General features: G+C 44.7%; 2 protein-coding genes across 2 annotated transcripts; both read right to left on the bottom strand.

The window, feature by feature from the left end:
- Positions 1-3318: 3318 nt before the first annotated feature.
- LOC103050993 (ADP-ribosylhydrolase ARH1-like) lies at positions 3319-13149 on the bottom strand. Its single transcript, XM_007421432.4, has 8 exons — positions 13014-13149; positions 11639-11868; positions 10531-10629; positions 9342-9447; positions 9155-9234; positions 6950-7133; positions 3711-3925; positions 3319-3611 (listed from the first exon to the last, which is right to left on the bottom strand). Exons 1-8 carry the CDS (start codon positions 13022-13024, stop codon positions 3448-3450), a joined length of 1089 nt encoding a protein of 362 aa, XP_007421494.1. The 5' UTR covers positions 13025-13149; the 3' UTR covers positions 3319-3447.
- A 2662-nt stretch (positions 13150-15811) lies between these two features.
- LOC148215711 (uncharacterized) lies at positions 15812-20050 on the bottom strand. Its single transcript, XM_088142397.1, has 3 exons — positions 19961-20050; positions 17889-18204; positions 15812-16046 (listed from the first exon to the last, which is right to left on the bottom strand). The coding sequence occupies exons 1-3, from the start codon at positions 20048-20050 to the stop codon at positions 15820-15822; spliced, it is 633 nt and encodes a 210-aa protein (XP_087998523.1). The 3' UTR covers positions 15812-15819.
- Positions 20051-21208: the final 1158 nt, after the last annotated feature.

The following is a 21208-nucleotide window of genomic DNA, read 5'->3' as shown; positions in this document are numbered from 1 at the left end:
CCATTCTCCTACTTCCTATTTTCCTCACAACCGCAACCCTGTGAGGTGGATTGGTCTGAGAGAGTGGCTGGCCCAAAGTCACCCAACCGGTTTTTCATCCCTAAGGCGGGACTAGAACTCACAATCTCCCACTTTCCAGCCCAGCACCTCAGCCACCACAACAAAAAAACAAGCAGGTTGAAGGATGGCGGGGGTAGGAAATGTTAAAAGGGGGTTGCAATGGTGCCATTTGAACAGGATTTTGGAGGAAAACACCGCTGGAAGAATGAACAAGAGAGCCCCCAAATATAGCAGTGGCATTAAAAAGGAGGCTGTAAAAACATCAGGTTCAGAGTTTAGCATTTCTTAACTGAGGCAGAGGCCGAATTATTTTAAAATTGTTGCATTTTATGGCACTGCTTTATTTTACGAAGGATTTTAGGATGCCCCTGAGAAGCTGCTGTTGTTTAGACTCAGGAACATAATGCATGATGGTTTGGGAAAGGAGAGGTGAGGTGAACAATTTGTTCCTTACAGATCGTCCATGCTGGAGGCTTCCTGTCTTCTGCCCAGCTCTTTCAAGCAGGTTTTTGCAGCCACTGCCCTGTCCCCTTTTGGCATGCCCATTGCTGCCTCCGCATTTTCCATGCCAGAGTCCAATGGGAAGCTCTAACAAGTGAAACCTTTCCAGTGAAAGTTGATATGGAAGTCTATCCAGCTTCCAGGCAGTCAGATGGCTCAGGTGCCAAACCATAGCCCAGGCTTCATTTTACAGGGCTGGACCTGCCACCTCCTTGGTCTGGTCAACAGCCTAGTCCTAAAGGTCCAGGCAGAGGTGCAGCCCTGAAATTTTAATCTGCATTTACGGGCCCACTTCCTGGTCCCTTGCATGCAATTTTTGGACTTAAACTCCATTTCATTGAAGAACAGTATAATTGTTTTTGAAATAAAAAATAATAGCAATGGTAGCTGCACACATGTCCAGCCAGCTGCTCACCCCTATATAAATGTACAAGTTTTTAAAAAATAGTGTTGCTGGCATTCCCATGTCAGAATAGGAATGGATGCTGAGCTTGTTTGCTGCTCGTCACCTGACTCTCTACAGACCATCCAGAGCCATGGATTTTGGCTCTGAGATCCACCTTAATTGCACTACTGAGTACAGTTGCTTAGTTATAATCAGCTGTAGGAAGGAACTATAGCTCTATAGTAGAGGTGTTCTGCATCTTGAAATCACAGGTTTCATCCCACAGCATCCCCAAGCACAGGTAGTCCTTGGATTATGATGGCAATAGGGACTAGGACTGCCATCGCTATGTGATACAGCCAGAAAGTGCAATGTCACGTGACCGCATTGCTTAGCGACGACAATCCAGGCAGTCCCAGTTGCTGTCGTAATCCCAAGATGTGCACATCATTAAGTAGGAAGTGGTGGGAATCCCAGGTAAGGAACATGGGGGTGACATGGGGGGTGGGAGAGGCCAGGGGAAACCCTGGGAGGGCCAGCGCAAGATGCATGTGAGTTGGGGGAGGCCAGAAGAGGGCTTGGGAGGTGCAGGAAGGCCAAGTGATGGATGGTGCAGTGGGGCACGAGTGCAGAAAGGCCAAGGGGACTTACCAGAGCGACTTGCAACCTTCTTTGCTGGCTTCCCCATTCATTTTGCTTGTGGGAAACCGGCAGGGAAGGTTGCAAATGGCAATCTCATGACTGTGGGACGTTGCAACCATTGTGTGAGCTGGTTGCCAAGCACCCGAATTGCGATCACGTGTCCATGGGGGAGCTGCAACCACTGGAACTTTGATGACTGGTCTTAAGTACCACTCATTCAGCACTGCCACAACTTTGGTTGCTGAACAAGTGGCCTGTAAGCGAGGACTACTTGCATAAGAATCTGATATTCCAGCAACTGCTGGGAAAGACTGCAGCCTAGGACCTAGTGAGACACTCATCATTGGGCGAAACAAGGCTGCCTTTGATGAAGGAACCTAGCTTCATGTGTGTAGAAAAGGAAGGTGCATCATCCTAGTGGCCCTTTTTATGTCCACAGCTCAATAACACATTTGGATCTCCAGTGAGGGTGAGAGTTTTTGCACAAGGTGTGTGTTTTTGCATCATGAGGTGAGTGACTTTACAATCATGTAATTATATATTTATCCTGCATTTCAAACAAATATTGCTTCCATAATTTCAGCAGGAGACCAGGTCAATCTTCTATGAACAGTGGTTTGTCTTGCATGGAGGGGCTCAGTGATTCTTCAAGCACTGCTGAGGATTTAAGCCTAGGAATTATTTCTACCCCCAGTGGCTCGGCTTAGCCGTAGAACATGTGAAATAATAAAGTGCCACTTCTAGAAATATATAATGCACATTCCTCTGCAAAATCACCATGCTCTTTCTTGTTAGGTGGATAATCTCTCAAGCCAAAGGGAATAGTTGACCTATAGGGTCAGGGGTGTCCACAGACAGGTTAATAGAGTCAGGATGGCAGCCCTAACGATGCAAAGCTCTATCACAAAAAAGGTGGGACTTCAATCACGTTTCTGGCTGCCACCTTGACTTTTTTTTAATCACCTCCCTCTGGACACCTCTATACTGGTAGTTCTCGATTTACGACAATTTGTTCAGCGACTGAAGTTAACAATAGTGCTGAACAAATGGTGGTTACAACTGGTCCTTGGAGTTACGGCTGTCCCAGCACCCCTGTGGTCACATGATCGCAATCTGGGCACTTGGTAACCTGTTTGCACTTATGACCAATTGCCAGGCACCCCACAATCATGTGATTGCCATTGCAACCTTCCGTCAGCTTCTCCAGAAAGTCAATAGGGAAGCCAGTAGGGAAGATCGCAAGTCACTGGGGTAAGTCTCCCCCACCCGTGCACCCTTCCCAGCCCCCCTGCACTTGTGCTGCACCAGCCACTCATGCACCCCTGCACACCCTCCCTGACCCGCGTTATACCCTGCACACCCTCGACCCATCTGGCACCTCTTGCACACCCCCTTGAACCTTTACACACCCTCCCTGACCCTCCCCTGCAATCCCCCTCACTCATTTCCCCAACCAGCAGTAGTCACATACTTGCCTGCCAGCCTGGGACTTGCAACTTCCTGCTGCATCCCCACTGACTTTGGTTGTGGGAAGCTGGCAGGAAGCTGCCTCACCTGACAACTGTGGGATTCAGTTAACAATGGCAACCAGGACTGCAGGGATTGCTATTGCTAAGCGATGCAGTTGCGTTTTATGACTGCATTGGTTAGCGAAGGAAATTCCGGTCCCAATTGTCATCATAAGTCGAGGACTACCTATATAGGATCTCAGGAATTTGGCACAGATCTCTCCTCCAGCCCACAAAACTGAGGCAGAATACAGCTTCAATTTATTTTGAAAGCAGCAGTTTTCAATCTATTGTGAGTCTTCAGCTCATGCCTTCCTAGGAATCAAGGATGGTAGATATGGGAACGGCTTCTCAAGCAGGCACCTGCTCCCACGCAAGGCGATAGAGAGAGTCGGCCGCAGACACCATCCTGTCTCGGTATTCCAGCTCCATGTGGTTTCCATCTGGGATGCCTCTGAGACCATATGCAAGGCCCCAACAGCATGCCGCGATCACCCCTGTGGAGTCACTGTCCCCTGTGGGACAAGAGAAACATACAGAAAAAATACGAGTGGCTGCTAGTTCTAGGATCAAGCATTTTATAGGGGACGGTTGTCATTTGGCTCCTGACTCACCACCATGGAACATGGACCGTCCACAGAGCTGCTCCCAGCTGTTCCCCGCACCCAGCAGGGCATCATAGGCGATCATGGGGGCATCGTGGCCGCTCCGCCCGGCCCACCCATCCAAGCTGAAGGTTTTGTAGATGATATCCCGCTCAGCAGGACCGTAGGTAGAAGGAAATCGAACTGGGCCCCGACCATCGATGAGACCCCGTTCTGAGAGGTACCTAAATGTGGGACATTTTAGTTAAATTTATTTATTTCACTTAAATGATTTATATGGCTGCCCAGCTCACAAGTAGGGATTCTGGGAGGGTGACATAGGGCTAAAAACAAAGCAACCAAAACACAAAAGCACAGCACAATATAGCACAAATTGTAAACCTACTCCAATCCCAAAATCATTCCCAGGCAGGGCCTTTCAACATTCTGGCCCAATGCTTGGGGAAAAAAACCAGGTATGGAAAGCTAACGGGCTCAGAGACATCTGGATCATGGAGGGAAGAATATGCTGTTCCAAAGGACAGGTGTTGCTGTGACACAGAAGACACACTTCCTGGGTCCCACTAAATGACTATGATTCCTAGAAGGGAGCTGGAGTGTGCCCACCCTCCTGGATCTCCTGGGGCAGACAGAGACAACTGGAGACTGGCTTTAGAAGGGCTTTGTAGATGGTAACCAGCACCTTGAATTGTTTCTGAAAGCTTCTAGGGAGCTGGTGCAGCTTGAGAAGTAGTAATGTTATATGGGCATACTGTGACGCATTGGTAACTACCCATGCCACCACATTCTAATAGCTGCTTCTAGATGGTCTTCAAGGGTAGCCACATGTAAAGCACATTGCAACAGTCCAAACAGGAGCAACCAAGACATGCGTGACTATAAGCAAGGCCTTCTGATCCAGGAATGGCCACAATTGGCACACAAGATGATTATGCAAAGGGTCTCTTGGCTGCAACTACTATCTGCTGTTCCAGCAGGAGGACTCCCAAACATTGCACAAATTCTGTTTGGGGGAGTGCCCTGCATCTAGAACTAAAGATGGAAGGTCCTCTGAACTGGGGGACCCACAAATCCACAGCTATTCAGTCTTGACTGAGTTAGCCTCCTACGGCCTCCAGACACTGGAAAAGAATTTTGAAAGCATCACTTGCTTAGCCAAGGGTAAAGATCCTTTTGTGTTATCATCAGCATACTGAAGAAATCTGACCCTGTGCTGGTAGATGACCTCACCCAGCAGCCACAAGTAAATGTTAAATAGGAGCAGAGGGAGCATAGAGCCCTGAACAATCTTGCTAGGGTGTTAGAGGTCTAGGGTGAGATCTCTCCCCCCATCCATGCCAGTTCGAACAATCCCAGAGGAAGGAAGAGAACCAACAAAACACCATGCCTCCTTGAAGCCTGTCCAGAAAGGAGACTTGATTGATGATACTGAAGGCCATGAAGAGATTAAAAAAAAAGGACCAGGATTGATGCACCAGAAGTCATCTGCAAGTGCAATATGGAGGAAGGGGAGAAGCTTGGATTGAAGAAAACACCAACAGTGTTAAGTTATCAGTAAGAGCCAGTGGCTCTAATGGTTACTGAGTTTGGCTACTGCAAACTAGTCCTTGTTCAGTAACAGAATTAAGAGAATAACTCCTTCTCTGGGTCAACTGCGCATCTGGCCATGAGATCCTTCATAGATGACAGAAAAACATAAAAATGAATGAAAAGACTTTATACTTTTTTAATGGTAAATTTTAATCTTATCATTCAGCCCTATCCTACAAATCTTACCAGGACTGAGAACATTTCCTCAGATCAGAGCTCGCATTTTTCTGAAATGTTTGAATTTTGCTTTTGTTGTTGTTAAGTTCTTAGACAAAATGTAACTCTTTAACATGTCCTTTAATTTAAATACACTACTGTAGATAGTACATAACCAAGGAAGAGGGATTAAAACTATTCAAATATACATTTACATTTTAACAGGCTTGTTAACTGCGGGCTAGATAGCGTGTCTATTACGGAGATCCACAGACGGCTTGAAACCATATTTAAAAATTGTTCATCATCACTTCCTCCTTGGACTGGAATCAGCTATGAAGTTGGATGCCAAAGGGTTTGGTCTTGGGCTCACTACTCTTCTATATTTCCATTAATGATTGTGAACTAGTGGCATCAGTCTCTGCAGCAGGTGAGTAGTGACAAAACATGTGTCACAATGTTGTGATGCAAACCCCATCCCTTCCATGCTAGTCATGATGGAAGTACAAAAAGGCAGAGCTCATATTGTGACATCACAATGCACTTTGCATGACGATGGTATCACATGGTTAAAAAAAGATGCCTATGACAGAGGAAGCCAACACTCATCCAAATGGTAGCTGCCATAAACGGGTTGGGATACGGTAGTTAATACACTAGAAGACAGAAACAGAATTCATAATGATCTTGATAGATAAAGAGATAGCTGAAAATAGGAGAAGAAACTTTAATACTAACCAAATGCAAAGTATTTCCCTTAGGAAAAGGAAAAAGGAAAAGGAAAAGGAAAAGAGAAGGATAGCACTTAAGGAATTGTAGTTGTTCACAAGTTGAGTATGAGTCAGCACTGTGATGGTTGCTGAAACAGAAAAAGCCATTTTAGCCTGCATTAATAGTTGTATCCCCATCAGGGGAAATAATAGATAGTTCCATTATATTCCATAATGATCAGACTTCACAGTGAATGCTATCATCAGTTCTTGGGTGTCACATTTTAAGAAAGATTCAGTAACACTGCAACAGAAAGGCAGTGAAGGTAATTGTGTGACGCTGGAAAAAAGATAAGAAAAGATGACAAAGAGGGAAGTATGATATCATTTTTCAAAGGCCTGAAGGAGATCAAGATCTGTTCTTTATCATCCCAGAGAACAGAGCACAGAATAATGGTCTTAACTTACATGAAGGTAGATCTGATTGAAAATTGGGTAGGAGCTGTTTGATTCAATTATGGAGGAAGGGGGGGAGCTCTCCATCACAGGATGAGTTCAAGCAGGGGTTGGACATTTAACTACAGTTTGGATTCCTTCAGTGAGAGATGTTTGGATTTGATGGACTAATTGACCACTTCCAGCCTTGGAAATGCAGAAAGAGATCCAGAAATTAGGAAAGTAGATCCTGAATAAAATAGTTCTTCAAACTGTATTGAATTAATCTTTATATTGCTTCCGGCTTTAACCCACAAGCCCTGCGATCCTTGTTCTCCTCTTGTCCAAACTACTTACCATTCCCACTTTTCTTGGAAATAGGTCCAGGCTCCCACGCTGGCTTCACTCTCGACCCCAACAGCCTGAACGTACTCCAGCGCAAGGGGCAGAGTCTTCAGCAATCCGGATCCCCAGAGCTCCAGGGGCAGGCCCTGTACAGCATACGCAGTGAAGAGGGCCGAGGCCAGAGCCCCCAGGTAGCCTACAACAAAGGAAGTGGAGAAAGGACGCTATATCTCCCCTCACTTTTTTTCTTCTTCTCAGTCATTCTACAAATTAGATTACTGAAAGTTACCCAAGGCTTCCAAGGGTAAGGCCTGGATAACAACTTTATTCAGTCAACGACCAGCAAAATATACAACACAAAAGTCAAATCAAATGGGTGAGATAAAATATAGGAGTCTCTATAATAAAAGTGTAACATATGCTGCTATGATTTGATTATGTGCCATCAAGTTGTTTTCAACTCCTAGTGACCACATAGTGAGATGGTCGGTGTATGAATTTGATTAATAAAATAAACAAACTAGATAAGATAGATGTTCTCCATGAAACTATAACATGCTACTATAATGGTATGTTAACAGTGCAAGAATACATGTAAAATATTACAATCTATGAAGTAAAAATACATATTACCTAAAACAAGAAAACTAACACATAATAAACCTGAACTGATGAATAAAACAGAAGTGGTTATTCTTGTATTCCTGAGACTAGTTATGCCTTATTTTCATTATGGGAACACAGAATTTCCCTATTGCACAAGTGATGAAGGGTTCTGAATTTTCTGGAAGATGATTCATGTAGAAATTGTCTGGCCTTCCTGGGACCTTACATATTAGGGTTAGGCTCAAGCAGAATTTTTTCCAGTAATAATTTGGGGGGAAGTGGTTTGATCCAATATGTTTTAGAAATCCCATTCAGATTGTATCAGGGATGGTAGATATGGAAAGTACCTATTGTACAATATTTGTGATGTCATCAACATAACAACAATCACTCATGTTTAGCTTGCTAAAACTGGTCCTTAGTATGGCAACTGTTCTGAAAATGTTTGCCAATGGCCCAGTAAGGTGAAGAATAATGAACATGCCTGTGGTGTTTTAATTTTTAAAATACAACATATGAACCAACTGGAGGGAGGGCCAGACTGATGACTGAACTAGCAGGTAACTGATTGACAGGTATTTGCACAAACTGTGGGGGCCACAGTTACAAATAGATAGCTCACGGGCAATTTTTAAGACAGCATTCCTTGGGATTTCCCCATTTTAATCTCACAAAAACCCTTCCAGTTAGATTTAAGCTGAGCTATAGTATCTTTATGGTCTAGGCAAGGATCTGAAGGAAATTTTTTTAAAAATTATTAAAAATGATCCTCTTGCAGGTTTCAACACAAACATGCCATTTTGACCACAGGAAAGCCGCACTGTTTCTTTTAGGAAGTTTTCACTCAGTTTAAATTAGTGGGAAATCATGGAGAATACCAGGATCATCAACACATTTACACTCTCCCAACTCCACCTAAACAATTCAATGGCTTTCAAGATGTTTGTTAATAGTTTCAGAAAATGAAGAATCACAGATGAAACAATCCATTGCCAATCAGGATGAAAACATCTTATTTCCCCATCTCAAAATGTAGCAGGACATTTTGGCATGCTACGCGCTGCAGACAAAGAACTCAGCTGTTCTTCTATTATCACTACAAGAAGCTTCAAACTCAGGAAAGCATTCAGAAATAGGATCAACAAACAGAGAGACTAAAGTGTAGAGTGATCAAAAGATACAACCAAAGACTTCATTCCCGTGCAAATTAACTACTACTCACAAGAATCTCTCACTCGAGCACACACTTCCCTGACAGGAGAGAAAGATACGTACAATCCTTGCCAACAGCCCCCTTTCTTCTGCACTGATGATGTTACCTAGTATGGTAATGAAACATTTGCAACCCCAAACCTCAGAAAACTCTTAACAACACAACAGGATCCTCCCCCTGCACATCAAAAAAGCCCAATTTACTGCTTCAGAACTCCACCACCCCATCCTGCTACATGGAGAGAAGCCAGCCCAGCCTACATGTATCACTACTGCAGGCCCAGGCCCAGGGCAATTTTTCTATATTGTACAAATATAAGCATAAGCATAATCTTTTCTGCTTTCCCTAAGCCTTGAGGTCAGCCAATCATGTGACAATGGCCCCATATATCCCTTTACCTGTGGGGTGATGATGCGTCATTCTTCCGCTTTCTATGCTGACTTGGATCAAGGTGTTGAGATCAGAGGGGTGAGGATACCTGGAAAAGATATTGGTTGGGAATCAGGATGGAGTTGTGTTGGCCTTTGATCATTCCGTTAACCCTGCTTTGTACGTTTTTCTTCTCTCTACCCCATCATGTATTACCTAAGCCCAATGCACATGGATCTCATAGCTGCACCACAACCAGTTGCGTTAGGGTTGAAGGGAATGCGATATCCACCTGGTTCTCCTGGATGTAACTGAGATGTTCCTATAGGCAGGTGGGGAAAGAAGAGCACATTGAGATCTTTACAGCCCAAATGACCTCAGATTTTCAGTTACACACATCCTTTGTCCTGGATAAAACGAAACAACAGAGGCTTTGATCTAAAGTGGAAGCCTTGTGTGAGGTGAAAGGAATTTGACTACTACTTTTTTAACTACTGTACTGTTTTTTTTCCCTTCCTGAAATTGAAAGTGAACAACATACAATTGTCATCCGTAATGTGGTTGGTGTAACTGGTGGTTTTCACCAGTGGTGTAATGTCTCCAAGTGGTGATAAAGGAAGCCTGTAGTTCAGTTAGAGTTTCTATTGTACACTTGCTGTGTGGCCTTAGGCCGTCAGTTGCTCTCACTGTAAAGGAATTTAGAGCTGACTTTGGGGATGAGGAAGGAATGAGCAAGCTATTAAGGGAGTAAGGGTTGACTGAGCCACTGTAGTCCTGAAAAAGAAGAAAGTGTGAGAAACTCAGAATAAGCCCACCTTAATTTTATTTGGTATAAGATGGTGTAGAGAGAAAGTCTAATAGGTTTTCAAGATTCTATTATTGTATCTTACTACAATAGAGCATTCCCGGAATTTCTCATACACCTTTTTTAAAGAAAAAAACTAGACTAGCTGAAAGGTCTGCTAGTCTTGTATCTTCAGTACAACACAACGTATAGTGGCATTTGCAATGTGAAGATAGTCACAGTGGTCTGCCTGTCAGGGTTGTTGTTAAACTTTCCAAAAGATGCAATGTTTAGGCCTTAAAAAAAAAGAGCTATTAGAACAAAATATTTTATTATTAGAGTAACCAGATTGGAGAAGGAAACTTAGATACAAAGAGGTTAATCCCATTACGTGAGCAGCTCTTTCAGTCTCTTAAGAAAGAGAGAAAAAGATTAACAGGAAAAAAAACCTTAATAAAGTGTCATGGGGGAAAATCCTCCTCATGTGAATATAGATTTTTTGCATCCCAATACCGAAATCAACTGGAAAAAAGCAATATTTTCTAACTTCAAGCCTCAAAGAATTCTTCTGCAGCAGAATCTGATTACTTAAACTTGCAAAAGAGAACAGTGGTGTGTTACCCAGAATGCTGGTGGGTCCAGGCTTCCTCCCCTCCATATCTTTCATAGCTTCGACGTAACGTCTTGCCAGCTCCTGGAACAAGGGCTCCCCAGTCTTCCCTGTGCAAAGAAGATGGGAAACACAAGAGAACAATTTTTGTTTTTAAACTTGAGCCTGGAATCTCTTTTGCTATTGTCCTCCTCTTCCACCCAAGGCTGTGGTTGATGCACTTTATTACCAATAGGAGCTTACTCAAAACTCCTACATCTAGAGACATTCTGAAGGATTCTTTCTCCGGTAGTATGTATCTTGTTTGACAATGCAGACTGTAGAGGTGAAACTTGTAGGGCAACCAAATTTTACTACATCAAATCGGGAAAGGTTGTTGAGAACGCTGGTGCCATCACTGCGAAGAATGCAAGCCACCATAGCTCAACGCCATGTTGAATAGATCACCTCAACAGCATGAGTATCCCAAAATTATGGGAGCCACCCAGAGTCACAAATGTGAGATAGGCAGCTATACAAATTGAATAAAGAGCTAAAAAAAAAATAATGAAAACATAGTTGCAAAATCTAGATGCAGGAGCCTTGTGGCACCAGCTGCATGCCAATGTCCCAGGAAGATCTATTTAGGTCATGTGATCCAGATACTCCAATCCATCCAAGGTAGCTGCTGTTTCTGTTGGGTTCATGTCCATGTTCAAGTTGATTTCTTGGCAACAGTACAGGAGTGCTTTGCCATTATCATCTTCTGGGAAGTTCTCTGGACTTCCAGTCATCTAGCCTATAGCCCTAGTACTTCCTGCTGTCTGCCCATCAGAGTACTAACCAGCTCGGACCCTGCTTTCAGCCAAGCGTTGCCATCAGCTACAACTGGAAATTAAACTGGTGATCTGTTGCCCACTGCTAGCTTAAGAGCTGGAGTTTTATTACTATGGATAAGTCTGGGAGGGCCATCTAACATAGGAGGCAGATGCACCCGGGAACATTTTACCGAGAGTACTTACTAAGTTGTATAAACCACCAACCTCTATAAAGCACCACATGAGAGCAGTGTTATTTTGGAGAGGAACCAGAGTGTGTGAAACAAGACTACAAGGCTTCCCATTGCTCCCGACAACTCACCTGTGGCCAGGGCCTCAGCAGTCGCCAGGTGCAGCACAGTGTCATCACTGACTGGCCAATCAGGGAGGGCTACACGGATCTTGCTAAGCCCCCCCATTTCCTGGAGCTCTTGGTGGATCTGGGGCCCTGAAGTACAGTATTCCCAGCGCTGGTTGCGATATCCAAGGGCATCACCAGCTCCAGAGAGCACCATTGCTGCACGATACGCTTCCCTGGAAGGAGTGTGGTAGCTGCAGCGGGATGGTGCAAAGTGAAGATTACACAAGGCTGCACTCACATACACACACTGTAAAACGTTCACATGCATGCTCTGCAAAATATTAACACCTCGTATTAAACATATCCCTCTGAAATCTGCAACTTGTATTAATTCACTAGCATCTATTCGGTTATATTGTACATCCTATCCTGTTTCCCCCAGTAGCCTGATCAGTCCATACGAAGCTGCATTTTTAGTGGAATTAGTATTTTGATACTTGCAGGCCACCCAGGAAGATTCCACCAGGGTTAACCTAATATTGACATGTACAAAATAAAAATTGCAATTACGATTAAAAGGGTTCCCTATTGTGATGTTATCGGTGGCCACTTCATCAGACTGCCATTTTAGCAATTAGTAACCACAGATCAGAGTAATAAAAGTGGAAAAGTTGTTATACCAGGAGGCTTAGACGTGAACTGAAAGTGTGTTGTTTCTGGAAGGAGTAGTAACTTCCCAGTAAGAGCCCCGCTAGCTAGTTTTATGGCTGATCACTGAAAGTTGCATAAAAACATCCTCCAAATGAAGGTCCTGGAATAGCAAACCCCATTGCGATACCGCTGACCACGGGCGCATCCATAAAATAACCAGCAAGCAAGCTCAGCTCAGGGTAAATTTGGAATCTGGAAGTTTGTAACTGCGAACCTGCGGACGCTTACACAAGAGAAAGCCCACTGAACAGCGTGGGGTTAAAAAGGAGCTCCATTCGACTGATGTGCAGCGCCCCTGCCAAAGGCTTAGTAGGGCTATGATTGAGATGCCGCTGTATTACATCTATTACGGTAGCAAGCTCCCGAAGCAAGAAGGCTACTGCGACCCGCCGGAGAGAGCTGTCGGAGGATCCCGATCTTGTTCGGTCCCCTCTGAGTGCCGCGATCTTAGGCATGACTCTCCCGCCCCTTCCCTTAATGCCTCCAAATGACCCGCGCTGCAAAAAGGCGAGGACACGGAAGCAGGGGGACGAGGTGAAAATTAAGAAAAGAGGGTCTGGGTATTCTTAAAGCGACTGCCCTGCAGATTGCTAGAAAGCCACAGGAGTCAAGTGCATGTGCGTGTTTATTGGTTATTGATGACTGATTATTAATAGGCGAGGGAGGGGGGCGAGCAGCTGCTTACGAGCCTTCCATGATTGCGGGTGGGGGGGAACCGCTCCGTCCACGGCTGTCCGCACCACTTGGAAAAGCCACTCGCGAGGCGACGGGCTGGTCGGACCCTCCCTCCTCGTCCGATGGGAGGGTCTTAAAGCGAAAAACTCTGCAAAATTCCCTCCCCCCCCCCCCGCCTCCTGGGAGCAATGGGGCGTTTCGAAGTTGCGGCGCCTGCTGAGATTTCGTTGCGCTGGTCGGAGGGTTTTCTGCGCAGGGGAGTTGATTTTCCCATCATAGACGGTGAAGAGGCTCCAAGGCCCTGTGTATCACAGGGTTCCTCAACCTCAGCAACTTTCAGATGGGTGGACTTCAACTCCCAGAATTCCCCAGCCAGCATGGCTGGCTGGGGAATTCTGGGAGTTGAAGTCCACCCATCTGAAAGTTGCTGAGGTTGAGGAACTCTGCTATATCAGATCTCTAGGGATTTCTAGATTCCACAGGCCGGGTGCAGAGTAAGAAGAGCATCGGGGGGTTCAAATTGTACTTCATGGAACTGCAGAGTTCAGAGAGAATTTGGTGGGGTCCGTGGGAAATTTCTCTGCAATGCAGCCGATTTTCTATCACTAGAGCTTTGCTTCTTCATGAGAGACTCTGGAATTTTTTTTTTTTAAGTAACAGGTCCTGTGGCCTGAAAACGTTTGAAAATCTCTGGTCTGGATTGCTCTTCCCTTTTCCTTGTGGGTGTGTACTGGGGAGGGAAAATGAGTTATCTTAATTTATTGCATGCCAGCTCCTTTGTCAGAAGGATCGCTGCAACATGGCATTGAGCAACTGGATTCTAGCTGATCACAGCTAATAGGGTTAGGCAGGGCAGTTGCTGTACTTGGAGGGGAGGCCACCAGAAAAACCTTAACCCTGCTACCCCAGTGTTTCTTAACCTAGGCAGCTTGAAGATGTGTAAATTTCAACTCCCAGAATTCCCCAGCCAACATGCTGGCTAGGGAGTTCTGGGAGTTGAAGTCCACACGGCTTCTGTTTGCTAAGGTTGAGAAACACTGCTAGACCATAAGTAGATAAAACTTCCCAGAAGAAAATTATGGCAAACCAACCGATGTACTGCTCCCAAGGAGAGTTTAATTTCCACAACTCTCAACTGCCTTTTTGTTGGGTTTCAAAGGACCTTCACTGCCTCTAGTCCATTCACTCTGTTCTCAATGTAGAGGCCCACTTGAAACTATCATTAAGCCATGTTTTTTTTCATTGCTTGTTGCCCAGACCCAGCCATTGTGATTTGCAAACCATAATTTATGCTTTAGCATATTATGCAATCCAGCCAATTGTGACTTATAGAATACACAGTATGTGAACCCCATCACAGAAAGAACTAGATGTCTGTTTAACAGTGGTTTATTGAATCAATCAAAGTAGCTGACTTCACTCAATGCTCTAAGCCAAAAAGTTGCAGACCACGTTTTGGCAAAGTGGGTTGACTTAACTGAGGCTTAGAGTAAACACTGTTAAGATTTACAGGAAGAAGGAGTTGGGTACAATTGCCTGGATGACCTCTTCTGCCTTAACTCATAACTGTGTTTCAGCCGTTAGTGCTGGGATCGTTCACAATCTCTCGTCCCTAGAACTTCAGAGTTTTTTATTTCCTATCCTGAGTGTTCTGCCCTGAAATTTGAGGTGTAAAATGAAAAAGTCTCACTCTCTGACAAGAGGTCATTTGCCTCTTACTGCTGTGAGCAGAAGCATTTCTCCATTTGATGCTTTCCAAGTGTTTTGGTCTGTAATCGCTGTATTGGGCCAGCTAGCATTTACCATGATAAGAAGAGCTGTAGCCCCAAACACCTGAGATACAGCTTCAGTATAATGCAAATAGCATTTTCTGCCTTATGAATTGTTGCATCAAGCATTAAAAGGATAGTTGGAGGGCAACACCCAATACTCAACCCTCTTGTCCAATGTCCAGGGCAATGACCTGCTCCAAATGCATTCAACTTCTTTGTCTCATCACAGTCCAGATCCCTGGGAACTCCCATTATAAGGATGCTAATTCAGTCTCTCTACACCAATGTTTCACAACCTCAGCAACTTTAAGATGTGTGGACTTCAAATCCCAGAGTTGAAGTCCACACATCTTAAAGTTGCTGAGGTTGAGAAACACTGCTGTACACTCCTGGTTGGCATGCAAATAAATTCATCATATCATTATGCAAAATTTATGTATATAATTTAGCCATTTTAAATCTGATTTAATAGAATCATAACATGGGCACATACCAATAAGAGCATGGGAACTGTAGATCTACAAGAATAATTTGTAGGGCTGTACAGAGATCTGCATTCAAAGAGCAAAGAGTTATTCAGAGTGTGGCAGAGTCCACCACCGGTCACAACCCTTTAAAGCAACTGAGTCTTTTCCAAGGCTTGTATGGCTGCCCTCCGCAGCTAATGTGCAATCCCAGGAATAGATGTGTTTGGCTCAAGGAGTACCTGACAGACACTGCATGCATGTGCTCTGAATCATATTTTGCCCTTTGAATCCAGATCTTTGCACAGCCTTACAAATTATTCTTGAAAAACTACAGTTCCCTGTACTCTCCTGGTTGTGTGCAAATGTTGTGAAGCAAATAAGTTTTTAAAAAGCATGGCTATGCACATTCTGAATCATATTTTGTTCTTCCAATCTGGATTTCTGTACAGCTAGTGGTTTGTTAGCTACTGAAGTCCTGTCACAGAACTATAATTCCCACGGTTTCCCTTTAATGGAATGGAGACGTGCAGATTAATGGCTTTGAATCCAATGTAAGTATGAGGTGAGGTAAAAATAGTTAGTGCAAGGGCTGTTGGGAAACAGCATTAGAACATTTCGTGGAAGTCTGGTTGGCAAGGCCCTGAAGCTTTGCTTCACGTTGCTTCAAACTCTTTGACATCTGATCCAGTTTGTTCAGGACACTTGAACAGCCAAGGGACAGGGGAGGTGAAAATAAATCTTCTGAATCATCCTCGGAGTTTGCTGAGACACCTGCAGAGCATTCAAGGAGAATTAATGCTGAGTGTTAAGACTAGAAATCTATTTATTTAAAGGTAATAGGAGCCACTTCTACTGCATTCTGTCTTAAAAGGCCAATGCTTCATGAGCCAATCAGTGCTCACTAAGGATTGGCAAAATCTACCGTTCCTCCTGTGGATCACACTGAGCTGGCTAATCTGGAAAGGCGCTGGTGGGTCTCCAAAAATAACTTACTGGGTGGTCACAAAACAGCTTGATTGGTGTGGTCCAGAGGTAGAATAGAGCCTTCCAGAATCCACTGGAGTACAAGTAGTCTTTAAGTTATGATCATGCATTTAGCAACCGTTTGAAGTTACAACGGTGCTGAAAAAAATGGACTTACAACTGGTCCCCAAAGTTATGGCTGTTGCAGCACCCCTGTGATCACATGATTGCAATCTGGGCACTTGGCAACCTGTATGCACTTACGACTGGTTGCAAAACACCCCGCGATCATGTGCAACTTTCCCTGCCAGCTTCCCACAAGCAAAGTCAATGGGGAAGCTGGCAGGGGAGGTCGCAAGTTGCTCGGGTAAGTCTCCCCCAACCACCCCTGCCTTTCTTCACTCATACACATTGCACCCTCTTTCCACCCTTCGCTCGCATGCAGCACTGTGCTCTCCTTCCCCCTTCACTTGACGCATGGACGGTGCCCTCCATTGCTCACTCACACACACCAGCACCCTCTTTCCCCCTTTGCTCGTTCACACTTGTTGCACCCCCTTCATGCTACACTGCAGCTCTGGGGCTTTGCAGGAGGACAGCTTTGCAGGAGGAAGGAGAAAGCCTCACGAGCAGCCAGCAGCTTCCAGTGTGAGCTGCAGAACGCGCGTTGAAAGTGCCCCTGGAGAGTCCTTCATCGCCCAGAAGTGCCCCTGGAGAATCCTCGAGTGAGCGAAGGAGGGTGTGGTGCATGCATGCAAGTGAGCGAAGGGCGCTGATGTGTGCAAGCAAAGGAGGAAGGAAGGCCAAGAAACCCCTGAGCCACAGTGTGGCAAGCAGCCCCAGAGCCGCACAGTTCTGGGGCTGTTTGCTGCCCTGCAAAGCAGGGTGCAGGGCGGCCAAAAGGGCAGAGGGGGAGGGGGAGACAAGTGGGGGGAGTTGGAGGTAGTCCCTTACTTTACTGAGGCTCAAGGCTGGGAGGGACCAAGCCTGGAATGGATTGGATTGGGGTGGGTGGGTACTCGCTTAACAACCTGCAATTCTTGGTTAACAGTGGCATTGAGGAGTGCCAGGATTGCCATTGCTAAGTGATGCTAATGGTCACGTGATGTCTAGCTTTACAACCCATTGCTTTGTGACAGAAATTCCAGTCCCAATTGTGGTCGTAAGTCGAGGACTACCTGTATTCTGTTCCCTGAATGGTTGGTTTTGCATATCTCTAATGCTCACCTTTTTCCCTCCAGATGAGCAATACAAGAGTTCTGCCCCCTGAGCTATCATTGGTCCCAGAGTAACAAAAACCTTCACTTTCCTCAAAGGAACTAATGAATTGGTAATGCCCCTCCCTCCGTTTGTATTCTTGTTTTTGGGTCTCACTGTACTTTCATGATTTCTCACCTCAAAATGGCAGTAACTGGCGTCATCACTCTTTAGACTTTGAGACCCAGCCCTAGCCAGGATAGCATATCTGGAAGCAAAGTCTGGATATCCAGTAATGATTAAAAATAAAGCTTTTCTGTTTTCCTACATAGAAATATAATACCTTTTGGTTCTACTAGGAAATAATACCGAGAACAACTTTAGATAGTCCGATCATTACAGGATTGGGAGAAAGGGGGCTTTTTAAGTATAAAACCCAGCATTCTTCCATCTCTCCCTCCCTCCCCTGGTTTTCAGCTCTCTTACCAACTACGTGCAAATTCACTTCCATGATGTATAGTTCTGGCAAGTAGGTGACGTAGCATCTGTAAATGCCAGAGTTTTCCATGTCGACCTGTGAGATGAAGAGGGAAGCATTTCCATTTCCCAGTTCTTCCTGGCTCAGCCTGACCCTCTGTCTGAACATGGTTGCCACCTCACCTTCAAACTCCACTAGCTGGTTGCCCTGGTGGAACCAGAGAACAGTGAGCTGCCGAAGGTCCAACGCGGTCCCATCCACAGGAAACATACATTTCAGCTGGACGTCATCCCGAGCTGCGGCTTCCAACCAGGAGAGGCCTCCCTAGAGTGGCAGTTTCTCAGCTGACCAAGAAACGTAAAGCAGATGATTGAGGTAGCTCTTAAGCCCTCCAAGGAGTCCTAGAAGTGAGGAGCAAAGTCAAGACCTCTCTTGTGTTGTCTTCTTGCAGTAACTGGCATTGAGAGGAGAACGCTGCCTGCTTCTGTATCTCACAGCATTCACTCCAACACCCTTCCTTGGCCAAATAAGCCAGGGAGTTAAGGGGAAGGGGAAAAAAGATGCCAAGGTCACTACCTCATGAAGGGGAGAGAAAGAACAGCAAGAGTGCTGGGATGGAAGAAAGAGAGATGATACAGAATTTGAGGGAACTACCGGGGAGAGAAACTGCTGAGTATGGAGCTTCCAAGAATATGTATGTACTGACCTGGGGAGCACCACTGAATGAATAGGTGATAGTGACGTATGAAATAGGAGATTGACTTACTGAGAGGGTCATGCTCCATGCCTCCCCCTCTCCAGCAACTAGCCAGGAGGTTGCTGTAACGGCTAGGGCCTGCCCTTTTTCCTGTTTCTCTTGACTGTTGATAAAAGCAAAAACTAGCTTTGTATATTGTGCTAAGCCATGGTTTAACCATAGTTTGTTGAAACCACGTGCCATTTAGGCTTTGAGAACATAATCTATGAAACACTGGCTAGGTTTGGCCTGGCAGCAAGCATCACTCATAATTTTGCATGTGATAGGTACCTCCTGACAAATCAGTTTAAAACATTAAGAATAGTATCGGAAATGGCCCAAATTTTATTATTTTTCTTTGGAACAGAAATTTTGCAAGACTTTTTTTAAAAATCTCACACCATTTAAGGTTTTTAAAATAATTAAGATATTGATTATGTCAATGGTGCCGCCTAAGGAACTACAGGATTTTGTTTATTTAAGAAATTTGTATCACTGCCAAATCTGTATAAGTCAAAGCCTTGTGCCAATTTAAATAATTAGCCTAATTAACTCATCTTTTCATCATCCAGTCAAACACTTTCCAGAAAGGCTGTTCTATCTCAAAATGTGGAGATCATTTCCATTCTCAGTATGGTGTCAACTTCCCTTTCCCTTTCCCTTTCCCTTTCCCTTTCCCTCTCCCTCTCCCTCTCCCTCTCCCTCTCCCTCTCCCTCTCCCTTCCTTTTTTTTTTTGCAAAGTGTATTTCCCTTGCAGGTTTTCCGTTGTGCTCTAGCAAAAGAAATTCAGAATTCACCTTTCCTGTTTTGTGGTAGGATTGCTGATGCCCAGGCAAAGTAGAGGTTGAACTGATCAGAAGGAAACAGTACAGGCAGTCCCCAGGTTAAGAACAGGATTCACCCCTAAGTCTGTCTTTAAGTCAAATTTGTATGTAAGTCAGAACACACACTTACGAATGGACTGCCTATGACTAAAAATGGCAGATGGTGTTCTCCTTCCTTGAGCCGGTGAACCGCTGAAGCCACACAGTGTTTTCATGAACCGCTGAAATCTGCTGAAAACAGGCTTTATTTTAAAAACACACACACTACTTTGTGACGCTCATGAAAACACTGTGCGGCTTCAGCGGTTCATGAGACATTTGCTCATTCACATACCAATATGGCCTCTGACCATGCTGCAACTACACTCCACCCATAAAAGCTCTCTGCCATTCCCTGAATTAATTTCAAAAGCAAATTGTTTCATCCAAATGAAGGAAAACTGGTTGGAACAAGAATTTTTCAGCCCTGCACTATATTATTTCCAAGAGTGCTATGATGATCTAGATATCTGCCGATACCCCTTGCTCTCTTAATTCCATCTGAAGCAACTTACTTGCTTTCCCAGGGAAGCAGAAAGAAACAAGGCAGGCCAGCGTTAAGAAACCCATCTCTGCAGATAGCAACTGCTCTGGAGTTTGTGGCTGTAGCAGACACCAACCCCAGTACCAACTATGGCCAAAGAGTTTATGCACTCCTGTGGGTTATCACTAAAATTGAAGACAAGCACCCACACACGTTAGCCTCCAGAGATAGTAGGGTGCTTATATTTGTGTGGCACTGCTCCTCTGTGTAGCCCTGCTCTATCAGGTTTTAAACTCTGGTAACTCCACCCATTATTGCTTTGATTATCCTGTAGGGCATATCTGGCCTGTCTGGAATGTTGGTTGGGGATGGGAGCGAACTGAACACAAAAAATAGCTGTGGGCATCACCCAGGCTTTCTCCAGGAATTTGGCATGTGTTTACAAAACATGTGGAAGAAGAGATTAAGAGATGTGGTGGCGAGAGTCACTCTTTTAGGCTATCCATTTTTCTTGGGCTCTCATAGTTTTTTCAGAGGTCTCCACATTCTGTGCGGGCACAGAAAAAGGCATGCGGAAAAAAAATGAGTGCCTTAGACTCCTACCCTTCAAATCGTGTAGCCCAGCCTATCTCATAATGATATGACGTCGTGCTCCCTCTCTTTCCCCCTCTTAAGCTTTTGAGTAACTTTCATCGTAATGTGTTGTATTTTTGTATTGGCTCCTTTTAACGGAACATGGACTTTTACATTTACATTATGCAAATAAGCTACCTTTTATTAAGGGCTGAAAAACAATCTGTCTATTCAGGCTTTCGCAACCAAGTACCCTCCTGATGAGTTGACCAAGAATCCCCAGAACTCCAGATACCATGATTATACTAGCCGTGCATTCTGGAAGTTGCAGGCCGATAGCTGGGGAAGGCTGACTAATTGCAGATATCTCAGTCATCTCAGCCATTCACTTTCGCTATCATCTGGAAAAATTAGAAGTTGGTTCTTCGCCGGTCATGTTTCCATGTTTACTTCTACTGCTCCTCCTTGACTATCCTCTTCCCTTGTGGGACTCTTGTTTTGTTCATGCGTACTTTTGCTGCTCTTGACTAGTGGGACTATGGGGAAAATGCCCACTCAGGAACAATGACCGCAAAGGTCCTCGAACATAGCATGGACAGCTTGTATTGTGTTAAAGCAAGCAAAGGAATATACATCATCATTTAAATGAATTTAAATGATTTCAATCATTT

This window comes from Python bivittatus, unplaced genomic scaffold, assembly GCF_059951505.1.
Source record: "Python bivittatus isolate LINGU-HERP-01145 unplaced genomic scaffold, Pbiv_v1 ctg000440_np1212, whole genome shotgun sequence".
In the NCBI taxonomy this organism is placed as follows: Eukaryota; Metazoa; Chordata; class Lepidosauria; order Squamata; family Pythonidae; genus Python; species Python bivittatus.
Note: the sequence above shows the minus strand (reverse complement) of the source record. Positions and strands in the feature narration are given on the sequence as shown.

What these genes read in the sequence shown, in the direction of transcription:
- LOC148215711 (XM_088142397.1), bottom strand. Translation starts at nt 20,050, where the DNA reads ATGGGTTTCTTAACGCTGGCCTGCCTTGTTTCTTTCTGCTTCCCTGGG. An exon ending in TGGAATTAAGAGAGCAAGGG is followed by an intron (nt 18,205 to 19,960) that starts GTATCGGCAGAT and finishes CTGCCACTCTAG; the next exon opens with GGAGGCCTCTCCTGGTTGGA. An exon ending in AGTGAATTTGCACGTAGTTG is followed by an intron (nt 16,047 to 17,888) that starts GTAAGAGAGCTG and finishes TCTAGTCTTAAC; the next exon opens with ACTCAGCATTAATTCTCCTT.
- LOC103050993 (XM_007421432.4), bottom strand. An exon ending in TGCTGAGGCCCTGGCCACAG is followed by an intron (nt 10,630 to 11,638) that starts GTGAGTTGTCGG and finishes TTCTTTGCACAG; the next exon opens with GGAAGACTGGGGAGCCCTTG. An exon ending in GACGCATCATCACCCCACAG is followed by an intron (nt 7,134 to 9,154) that starts GTAAAGGGATAT and finishes CCTTTGTTGTAG; the next exon opens with GCTACCTGGGGGCTCTGGCC.